Source organism: Drosophila ficusphila, unplaced genomic scaffold (assembly GCF_018152265.1).
Source record: "Drosophila ficusphila isolate 14025-0441.05 unplaced genomic scaffold, ASM1815226v1 contig_791, whole genome shotgun sequence".
In the NCBI taxonomy this organism is placed as follows: Eukaryota; Metazoa; Arthropoda; class Insecta; order Diptera; family Drosophilidae; genus Drosophila; species Drosophila ficusphila.
In genome coordinates, this window is record NW_025064737.1 from 12,581,907 (window position 1) to 12,593,915 (window position 12,009).

Below are 12,009 nucleotides of genomic sequence, written 5' to 3' on the forward strand. Positions count from 1 at the left end.
TTCGTAGCTCTGGGGCATCTAATCAATGCCTAAGCGCCATTTATCAGGCCCATGGGCACTTCACAAAGTCCGGGGAAATTGGGGGGAAGTCGGGTAGGAAAGTGGGGAGAAGAATACACTTAGCTAGAGGCTGAAAAGCGAATGGGGTCGCCACCGAAATAGTGCCACTAAAAATAGAAAATCGTTCGTTGCGTTTTACCGACAAAAGACCAAAAAACAAATCAAGCAAAGCAACAAAGAAAATTAAAAATAAATTTAAAGTGAAGAAAATAACAATAAAGAGCCAAGCACACTTTAAAATCATTCAAAATACAAGAAACTACTAAAAATAAATTTGTACAACCGAAAAAAAGATAAGATTTAAAATAAATTTTACGAACAATTTGGTCAAGAAACCAAGAAAAAAAAAACATAATTGGAAAAAACATTTCGAAACATTTAAACAAGAAGACATTAAAATCAAATCGGCCACGACAAGCAAAAATAAAGAACAGAAAACAAAATAGAACAGCCGCAAACCAGCAAGATAATTTAAAATACATTTTTGAACCAAGTTGAACACATAGTGCCAATATAATTTAAAATACATTTTGAGGCAAGCGCACCATAAATGTTTTAGCACATTCTCGGAATCGAGAGTTGTGACATTTAAAAGCCCCATAAACAAAGAAATCTGAAAAACATTTTGGTTAAAAATTATTTTTTATTTTGTGGCATTTTTCAAGCTTTTTTGTCTTGCCCGTTAAAGCGTAGCGAATTCGCTTTGTTCGCTTTATTGATTTAACATTGCATTAGGTAATAGAAAAAAAGAGCAGAGGGACTCGACTCCAAAAATCGAATTAGTCAAGTCACAAAAATCGAAAATCATTAACTTGGCACAAAAACAAAACAAAAATAACAAAAACAACTCAATTCGCCCCATTCGCCGCACTTGAGTGTCTTCACTAGCTTTGTCCCGCTCTGACGCGCTAAGCGAGAAGAGAGCGGCTGCGAGGCAAATGGCGCTGCCTTCTTACGATATTTAAGCAGCTAACTTACGGTACGATAATCTCCCGTCAGGGGAAATATACGCGGCCATCAAAAGAGCGAGAGAGCTTGACTGAATGCAAGTGTGTGTGCGTGTGTTTGAGAGAGCGAAATTTAGCAGACTGTTTGGCTCTGTCTCTTTGTGTTTTTGTTGTGTTTTGTTTTGCTTCGGCTTTTTATTTTATTTTCTTACAATAAAAACGACAATAAAATTTTTTAGTGCAAAGATTTATGTGCGAACAATTTTTTTCGGCTGCTCATTGAAGCTGTTGTTGGTGTTGTTACCACCAAGAAATCTCTATTAATTTTATTACTGATTTGGGTGGACTGAGTACAAAAATATTAACTGAAAAGTGGCACTTTTGATCGAATCAGATTTTATTTCCCCAGTTTTCAAGTACTTTTTGAAAATAAGTAATAACTAATATTTTCATAAAAAATATCATATTCAATTAATCAACACAAGAAACAAAATAATAAACTATTTGCCAAAGTCTTTATTCTTAAACAAATCGTTAAAAAAAAACATTAAAATTGTTGACCAATTAAAGAGATATTTTCCACAGCTTGTTATTTCTGCGGAATTTATTTCCAAGCGTATTATGTTACATTTTAATTGGACAGGTGCAGTTTCGGTGGCAATTTAATATTCCATTTCGAGAGACAAAGGCGACTTGCATTCGTTTGCCCAAAAGGGGCGTGGCACCTGGGCGGTGGTGGGAGGTGGTGGCTCTCGTAAGGTGGGTGGGTGCAAGGTTGGGCATCAGCACCACCCCATAAACACCCCACAAAAGCGTTCATAAAACGTGCCCATTTACTACCAAGAAAATTGCCCATTAAGAAGAAAACGAAGCGTAGTCTGGCCCCCGACTTTTCCTCCTCGTCTTCTGACCAGAATAGAAGGAACGAACAACAACAACGACAAGAGAAAAAAAGAAGAAAATTTAAATAAAGGTGCGTTGGTTGTCTGCCCCCGTCGTTGAGCTCAAGAAAGTGCTTAAAAAAATAATAGAAATTGCCCGGGAGATTGGCCGAGGGTTGCTGTTCCTGCTGTTGTTGTTGTTGTTGTTCTTCCGCCGGTCACGCCCCTCCACTTGCCGCCCTTTTCACGATTTTTTTCACCCGCCTTCATTGTGCTTTAAAGCCAATAAACCAAATTATTATTAGCGCCATTTTCATTCCGCGTTGGCCCTGCTTTTCCTTGCACTACGTATTTCATTTAAAGTTTTATAAGCTTAAAGTGTCCATTGAGGTTCTTATGTTTATATTTTGTGGCCCATTCGTTTTTGTTTTTGTTGAGGGTTCTTCGAAACGACCTTTTCATTCAGAGATTCGGAGATTATTGGGGAATTTCAGGTGGGGGACGTCGCACCTGTCACTCCACGAATTTTGACGAAAGCCCAAAGACAACTATCTGTGAACCTTGCACAGATATCATGCGAGATATATGCGTTGGCTTAACATATTCAGCGTGCTGTCAATATCGGTTGAAAAGCATTAAGTTGACAAGTGTTGCGAATTGTGTCAGTCAGTCGGTGGCTTAGAGTGGCTCAAGATCTTAATACTGCTGCTGATGCCTTAACTGGAAATGAGTTTCACTTCGTTTGCCGAAAGGCTTAGGAACGTGGAAAATTGAATTAATAATTATACGTGGTTTTCCCGTCATGATAACTAAGTTGCGGAGCGATAAATTACCGATGGTCTGGCAAAGTTATTCAAACAATGTTGCCTTCTGTTATTTAAACAATATTTAACCTAGGAATAAATGTATAAAGAGGGGATTTATTGTAGTAATTTCTTTAATATTTTCACGAACTAGTTATACATTATGTTTTAAAGAATTACTTTAATTATTAATAGATTTCTAACCATCGGCTTCTCTATTTTTTGCAGGACGATGGTGTCGAAGAGAATGGTCCTCACCTGCCGATGCTCGAAATGCAGACGCCTCCCGGCGATTGTATTCCTCAGTCTTCCTCGGTAGTCCTGGTAAGTGCACTCAACCTTTTACTTTTTCTTAACTCTGTTCCACAATTATCTGTCGGGCAAACGATAGGGCTTATCAGCGAACTTGAGCTATCACCACGAGACCAACTGACGTCAACGTTTCCATTAGATTTCAATAATTTACAACATCAATTTTTTTCCTCCTGGCCTCCGCCTTTCCGTTCGATAGTTTTTTTAGGCCTCTCGGTTGTTGGCTAGTTGGTTGGCTGGCTTTTAATTTCTGCTGGCCATCGATGAAGCTGCTTCTGCTGCTGCTGCAAAAGCGAGAGATCAAGCGGCTCAGATTGTGCCAGAGAGTTAACGTTAATGGCAAAATACTAACAATGGCTGCTGCCGAGAGTAGGTAATTTCTATAATGATATACGAACTGGCATCGCCCAACGGGCAAAGGCTCCTCCGCAGTGGAGTCCCAGTCGGAGTTTCAATCCAACACGGGGAGAAAAGGAGCTAGGGAAAATATGATGGAAAATACATGATGTTTACTAAGCCGATTTCCAAATAAATATCATAAGAAAACCTGGCATCAGATTTAGAAAAATATTTAAACATTCGTGGAACGAACAAGTTTACTTTTCTTATGAACAAGTTTACTTTTCTTATGAAAATATTTAAAAATTTCATTTCGCCAGTTTTCTTCCTCATTTCAAAATGATTTTTCCCCAGTGAACTCTTTGGGAGAGTGCGCCTGATCGGCGGCCATGGATCAGATCAGACGTCCCGCCTGCGGGCCCGAGTATCTTGAGTCTCTCCGTCTTGCCCAGACTTTCGGCATGGCCAATGCCAATGAAACGGCCATCAAAATGGCATCGACATGGCTCCGGCGAACGCCTTCGATTGTCTTCCTTCGAACGGGCAGTGGTGGGCTCTTTAGCCGGGTCCATGGACCCCGGCCAAAATGCGTGCCAATTACATGCGGCTGCAGCTTTCTTCTAATAGCAAATGCTGTAATCAAAATTCCATAACATGCCCAAAAGCCAACCTGCCCGCTCTGGCTGGCAATTCGTTAAAGTCAATTTGCAAATCATTTTTCCATTGAAACTCAATCTACGAACTACGTGAAAATACCGAAAGGCAAGACCCGCGGCACTCGGACTCCTTGCCTCTTTCTTATTTTTTTCTGTTTTTTTTCATCCTCTTGCGCCGCATCGATAATAATGATTTTCTTTGAAATGCATACTGAGAGCTCAGCCAGGCTTAAAAGAGGGCCCAGAGCCTCTGACAGACAACTTTGTGTGCTCCACCTTTTGCCCCATCCCGTTCCGCCCCTTTTCGTCCCCCCTCCCTCTCTGCCTCCCCAAAACCCCAGCCCCATTTCGATGGCTTCGAAACGTGGTGTAATAATACTAAATTGTTGCTGATTATCCTTTTGGCGGTTTGCCTTTGGACATGTTCTCCAGCCTCGGTCTTCTCGGCTTCTCTCTCTTTTTTTGCATACGCTTCGCCTGAAAATGGCGTCACAGTCACTGCACATGCAACAACACACAAAAAGCCAACAAAAATAGTGGAAAAAAGAACAACAAGTTAAGGCAGACTCCACTCCACTCCACTCCACTCGAACCTCGAGCCGCGGTGACTCTTCTTCGGAGGAGCGAAGCCCTGCTCTGCATCTCTATTTTGCTGCAGCCGATTTTGAAAGAAATCAAGCAAAAATCAAAGCCCGAGCCGCCGCAGTCTCTTCAGGTCTTCAGGTCTGGAGTATTATGGAGTGCGGAGCATGGACTCCATCTCGGTGGAGACCGCTGAAGAGGAGGCCCCGGAAAGTGAACAGAAAGCCCACTTCAATAGTCACATAAATAGACTGTGAGTCGCGCTCGAGAGTCTCGCGCAGCTCGGCTCTGGCCAAATGGAAAATCGTGTGCCTGGCTTCCTACACTCAAAAAAGTTTCTATATTGAAATAACGAACCATTGGAAACACATTTTGATCAATCAAATAACTTGCATTAAGTTCTAAATAGTATATTTACATTTAACAGTGAGCAACGTGGGTTCTTAAGACTTGAACAGAGAAAAAAACCATTCAGTGGTTATTTTATTAGTTGAAATACCATTTTAAAATCTTGTATTATTGGTTCAAAATCTTACAAGTTGTATTACACGTTTAAATCGCAACAATTTTATCTCTGTACTTCGACTTCTACTTCTATTTGTGGCTCTGCCATTTTTGAGGTTTTTCTTCGTTTTGGGTGCTTCATTTTTATGCTTCACTTGGCCGCTTTGGCTTTGTCGGCACTTGAGCTGCTCTTTCAGGCGGCTCTGGCGGCTCTTCGGAAAGTCGGCTAAAACTACAACAACAACAACAAATTCAAAAACAAGAATGGAAAAAAGGCCAAAGCGTTTTCCAGCCAACGTTCGCGGAAAGCTTTTTGTGGGGCCAGCATTTCGGTAATTACCGTTAAATGACCCAAGTCCGAGGCATAGAGACAAAGTCTTACCAACTGTCAGCTGTCAGGTCGCAAGTGGAAGGCAACAACCAAGCCAGCGACAACGAACAACCAACCAACCAACGAACCAACCAGCAACCAGACGAACAACGATGCGTTCTGCCGCCAAGTTGTCGCAGTCCTTGACAATTGTCAACTGCTTAAGGGGGAAATACAATTAGAAATTTTTTTTTTCGAAAAATTTTTTTTGGCTTAATGTACTCCAAATATATCTGGGAGTAAGCCTTTAAAAGCATAAAGCCGTCCGGTACTTATTTTCAGAGTTATACGCAATTCAGTGAGGGTGTGTCATATGGCGGACATGCACAAAAGTAAACTTTAAACGCTTCTCCTGAAAAGTCGTGTTTTCAAAGTCGCCGTGCAATGTACAGGTCAGAGATTTTATTTTAATCGAATGCGGTTTTTTGCATTATGTTTGAAATTAAATTCTTCACACCATGAATATAACGGTTTTTCATATTTGTTTGTTATAACATGTTTTTTTTACACTCAAACTAAAAAAAAAAACGTTATTTTTGAAATTTTTTTTTAACCTAAAATTTTTTAATGGAAAAATAATTTTTTTTAAATATGGTTTAATTCATGGTGTGCGCTGTACCTTTAAGTTTAAAGCCCAGTTGCTGTTTTTTGTTTAAGTCGTGATCCTGGACCTGGAGACTGCACGGCGCAAAGTCCTTCCCTAAAAACTCGACTCCACATTATTGATCATAAATGGGCTTAATTACAATATTTTTCAAAAAACTTGACTGATTTTTATTGCTCAATAATTACCCAATAACATGCAAAAAGAATCACTAAGATTCATTTAATACTCTACTTGCAATCCACTCCCAAAGATAGCCCTCATTTCAGGCCTTCTAATTGTATTTCCCCCTTAAAGCCTCAAGGCTGATTCGCCGTCTGCAAATTAATTGCGCCCAAAAGCCGAGAAGCGAGAAGCGGAGCCCGCGAAGAAGAGGAGCAGCAGCGATCTTGGCCCGGCCGAAAGGCAAACAAATTTTGCATACCAAATGCCAGCCAACAGCAGCCTGTGTGCAAAGTTTTGTCTTCGTTTTGTTTTCCTCTCCGCCGTCTGAAAAGCTGCACTTTGCATTTTAACCAGAACTTTGGCTGCGAAATCAATTAACAAACAATAAGCGTTTGTTGGCCAGGCCAGACACGTATTTTATTTAAGTATCTAGAATATTAAAATGGGATCAGACACGACACAAGTTCGTAAGGGGGTAACACAAAAATAAACGAAAAAAGAGGCAGAACAGAAAAAATTGAAGCAATGCGTTGCTGACATTCATTGAAACGTTTTCGGAATATCTGAACGATTCCCAGACGCGTTTGCTTTCTTTCTGCAGCAGCGCTGATAAATTCCCGAGTCTTTTCATTTTCGAACTGCAATGCTAAGCACTCGGGCTTAAATCCAAAAAGCCAAGCCGAAAAGCTGCACAGAAAAAAAATGGGGAGCTGCTAAATAAGTTCTTTAAAATCTTAAGTTTTACGAAATAGAAGAATACTTTTATTCTTGTTTTAAAGGCTGTTGGAAGCTATTAATATTAGTGAAACCAATTTAAATTACTTAGATATTAAGTTGAGATATTGTTAGACATATTGGTATTGTTTGATGAGCTTAGCTAATATTTTTTTTTCGGTGTACCATCAACTGCAGCGAGTGCCACCCAGCAATCGTCGACAGTCACCGCATTGCCATCAACTTAAGACGATTATTTATGAACTGCTCGGGGGGTTGGGGATCCTGCTCGGGAACCTCGCGGAGACTGGAACTTGGGAACTTGGTCTGCTGATGGCCGTTCCAGGACACTGACATCCAGCTAGCAGAGCAGAGCGAGAGCGAGAGGGAGAGCAAGTTGGCCGAAAGGAAAGGGACGGAGAACGACAACAAACCCGACACCGACAAACCGACACGGTGTACAATGTACCAATGCGTGTTCGATGACTTAAATGACAAGAAGAACGCGTCCATTGCGAGATGCCAAGGCTGCAATTGAGCTGGCCAACCTCAAAAGCCGAGTTCACAAAATACTCTTAGCCATGTCATTACAAACTGACTAAATGACACCAGTGAGATGGGAGCAAAAAGACAGTGATCAGGGGAAAAAATCAAGGGTGAGGTTAAAAAGGTAAAGCTGGATATTTTCTTTAAAGGGATTACTTTTAGTGTTGGTTTTAAGATATTTCGTTTTTGGTTCACGCTCATTGATGTTGAGATTATATAAGGAAGACTTGGTCTCAAGATTAGCAAGCCCGTTCAAAGATCTCTCACAGATTGAATATCAACCCGACAAAAGATTTGCATAAGCCCCCAGCAAAATCATAAAAAGCTTGAAAAACCATAAAGAAAACAAAACCCAATTCGGCCAACAAAAAACATGATTTGCGTGCGAAAAAGCCAAAAATAAAACTGTGAAACAAAATTATTGCCAAGCTCTAAAAAATGAGTAATAAAAGAAAATGTTGGAAGCGGAACGGGCTTCATCTTTTGTTTTCTTCGAGGCTGCATTTGATTTGCTCCAAATATTTTCGACTCACACTTGGCGCTGATTCCACAGGCTTCACATAGTTTTGATTGATTGCCACCCCTCCTATTTCTTCTGCGTGTGAATATATATTTCATATTTTATAGCCAGCGAAATCCGACGAACCAAAAAAAAAAAGCATCAACAATTTGCGGTCAGAAGTCTGCACGAAATATTTCAATATTTTTTGCTCTTGTCGGGTTTGAAATTCTGTGTTTGGGTTACGGGAAGATTTATTGTAGTTAAGTTTGGGAAATATTCGGGTTTCGGACAGGTTGTTTTTTTTTGCCCCACTAAATGCTGAACAAACAATTAACTAATTTTTGCATTTCATTTCTACTTGCAGACAACTTCGGAACGAGTGCAAGCGGTAAGCTTTCTCCCTATAATTGTATAATTATTATTGCCATTGAAGTGGGACAGCCCCGAAAATGACACGCCCCGAGATCAGAGTTCTTAGCCATACTTTGGCCAAAATGGAGAAATCGAGAGAGAGAGAGGAGTGATGCCCGGCTGCCCATCTCTGTTCCTCACTAAACTGAAAATTGTAGACTTTGAGATGCGGAATGACAGGACCCATAATTATAAACGCGCATAACCCATCATCAGTTCAGTCCTCCGTCTTCGGTCTTCAGTTTTCAGTCTTCGGTCTTTCAGGTTCAGCGTTCAGTGCTCAGTGTTCAGTTTTGTGAACAGTTTCCAGTTTCCTGATCCCTTGATTTCTGGTCCCTGGCTCTGGGGCGAAGGAACCACTAAATGCCGGGGCATATAAATTTTGTGATTAAGAGCCATCTTATCATTATTATAGAGTGAGCGCACGCTCTGTTGTTCGGGCTGCCAGTGGCCTGTGACTCTGGAGATGGAGATGGAGCTGGGAACCTGGGTGGGGATGTGAAACAAAGAGGCACAAAAAGCAATATATATATACATATATACAATATATATATATATATATTCAGAGGAGAAGAAAAAGAAATACCATACGGAGCACTCACACACGATGAGATATTTCAAAATGTAGCCGTGCGTGAGTGCGGGTCGGTTTCTCGATGTGTGTGCGCCCCTCGCAGGCATTATAGGATTTAGTTTTTGGGATTTCGATTTCTCACACAGGGAGCGGGGTCGAAAGAAATGTGTAGAACATATTGTTGCTGTTGGGTTGCGTTTCCGAAGATTTCCTGTGAAATACTTTAAGCCCAGAGCCTCCGACTCCAACTCCAACTCCAACTCCTCGCCACTCCACACCACTCCACTCCAATCCAATCCAATGCCCTGCGTTTCGGTTTCGATTTTGGTTTTGGTTTTGGTTCTCTGATTCTGTTTCTGATTCCGATTCAGAATCTGTTTCTGTTTCTGTTTCGGTTTCGGCTCTTTTTGTTTTGTGTTTTCCGTGCTCGGTGTTTTGGGTTAAACATACTTGAAATTCTTGTTTCAATTTCGGCCCCGGCGGATGGGGGCCCTCGCTTCGTAATTTAATACGCTTTCAAAATTAAGAAAAATACACACATCTACCAAATATATCGATATGGCCGGGTAGGCCCCAAAGGTCACAGCCGAAGATTCAAATTCGAAATTAGTAGGGAGAACATAAATAACGCGAACAACAAAAACCACACTCCCCGCCTTACAAGCGTGTTTTTTGTCTATTTCTTCGCTGGATTCGAGCTGGAAATATTTCATTATTATTGGACAGTTGCCGAGCGGTTCGGAGATTCATTTCATCTGATCTCCCATCGCATCTAGATTCTTTAGCCTTTTTTATTTTTAATTTATGCCGTCTGTTATTTAACTTGATTTGCATATTCTCAAGCTGGCGGGTAAAAAACAGATTGGAGTTGTTTTCTATAGTATATATTTTTCTGCTTCTCGTTTTCCGATCTAATAAACCATTTTGTTGCTAAGTACAGTGGTGGAATAATGCGAATATTTTTTGTTCGCCCTCACTAAGAGTTTTTGCACTTTGCTCCCTGTTTTCTCTTTCTTTTTGCACGCCCTCTCTCTTTCTGGCCAGACTTTTCCCCTCCAATATGGCCGACAAAGCTGCACAAAATGGGGTAACAACGTACAGAGAGAAAAAAGATTTTCACATGCAATAGGGGAGGGGGGAAAACTACAGGAAACAGCAGAAAAAATGCAAAAGAAATAACAGCAAAAGTTTCCTTGTCTTCATGTTTTCGTGACTGATGCGTTATAATTTTCAGGCTGTTAAAAAACCATTTTCTGTGTGTGTTATTAAAAAAAAGTGGAAAAGGGGAGGGGGAGGAAGCTGAATAAGAAGCAGAACATCCCCAATGTCTGGAACCGCCTTGAATTTGGCGCTCTGTCTGCGGCGCGACTGCAATTTCGATGTCAAAAAAAATCAACTGCAGACATTTAATTTTTTTCCGGCTTGTACATTATTTGGTTCGTGCGCTAAACGAAATTACACGCTTATGAATTGCTTAATATCATGTAGCAGCAAACATAGAACAAAAACGTGGGGGAAAAAAACCGAAGGTGGAATGCAAACCCAGTCACTCACCTGTGGGTCCCACATCTTAAATCTTCTCTGCCTCCTTTGAAAAGGTGTCAATGCGAGTGCATAAAGAGTAATGAATACCTGAACAGTCAAAAACAAATTAAACCCGCTGCCATTAATCTTCGGTGCCAACTCCCTTGGTGGCAGATCAACTCCGAAACTCCGGAGCTCCGGAGCTCGGTTTCAGTCGCAGTTCCTGTCTTTCGGTTTTATTCTGGGACCTGGATACGATTCACCGATCCACTCGCAAGGTGAGATGCATTTCAACATGTCTCATAAATTCGAGCGGATTGAGCGCACAGAAATCGCGTCTTGCCGCCATTTGCATACGGCTCGCAAAAAAAGGCGAACGGAGGGGTTCATAAATTTGGCAAATTTGACAATTATGCGCATTAATAATAAATAAAATTGACAATAATTGAATTTGAATAATTTGATTTTGCATATGGGGAGGAGAGCCGAAAGCCGAGAGCCGAGCGTCGACTCCATATGGCTAATCTGCATAAAAGGCGGTGCTCCGTCAGCTTTTTCCCTCTTTCTTCGTAGGCGTGAAAACATGTGTTGGCTTGGTCTGTTTCTCATTTTATTTTTTTTTACTGGCCTGGCCTGGAATTTTAATAAACTTTTTCGCCAGCCAGTTTTCAGTTTTTTTTATTGTAAGCCTATTGAATGAACTCCGTCCTTAGCCTGAGAACCGAAATCCAAAACTGAGGAGTCCAAGGCGAACCGCAAATATCCGTACGAAAATAATGAGGCATGAACATGTTGCAGCATCGCAAGACTTTTTTCCTTGCAACAATATTATTATTATTTTTATTATTATTCTCCCCCATTTTTTGTTGCTGGCCAAAAACAATGCAGCGAGCCGACAATGATGATGCTTGTTGGTTGTTGGCTGTTGGTTGTAGATGGTTGCTGGCCGGCTCAAAATATTGCAGCGGATCACACAAATCCTCCATAAAAAGCCTCCTCTCGCTCCTCATACATGTATATATAGATATATTCGTGTGTGCCTGGCAAAGCCGAAAGCTAAAGCGGCTTTTGTGTTAATACTTCAAACTGTTTTTTGTGCCTGACTGCCAGCCTGGGAACAACAAACAACAAACACGAAAAAGAAAAATCACAAAAAATGGCCACAAAAATTGCTATTGACTTTGGAGTCTGGTTTGCCATATGCCTGAGCTCTGGTAGTTGTTCTTATTGACTTGTTGCCGTTTTATGGCGTTGCGCGATTGGGTGATCCATCATCATTTTGCGGCCTCCGATAATTTGCAGTTTATTCATCTCGTTCCTTTTGGGCTCGCACATGAAAATTGCCAGGGAAATCGAACGGGCTAAATGGAAAACACTTGACAAAGGGCTTTTGAATTATAATACTTAAAAGCGCTGACGAAAAACATGGCTGTGTTTATAAGAAAATATTTATAAATTTAATCAAAGCCATAATCAAAAGTTTGTGCAAGTTGACGGGGAAGTTAAACGGAAACT

The 12,009-nt window shown here is 40.9% G+C and overlaps 1 protein-coding gene across 3 annotated transcripts in view; it reads left to right on the plus strand.

The window, feature by feature from the left end:
• The window catches only part of LOC108087072 (homeobox protein homothorax), a 112,624-nt gene that overhangs the window by 85,495 nt on the left and 15,120 nt on the right, over positions 1-12,009 (plus strand). For all 3 annotated transcript variants that reach the window (XM_043209136.1, XM_043209137.1, XM_043209138.1), the window contains exons 9-10: positions 2,920-3,015; positions 8,350-8,373. In XM_043209136.1, coding sequence (XP_043065071.1) covers positions 2,920-3,015; positions 8,350-8,373 — 120 coding nt within the window. The remainder of the gene's footprint in view (positions 1-2,919; positions 3,016-8,349; positions 8,374-12,009) is intronic.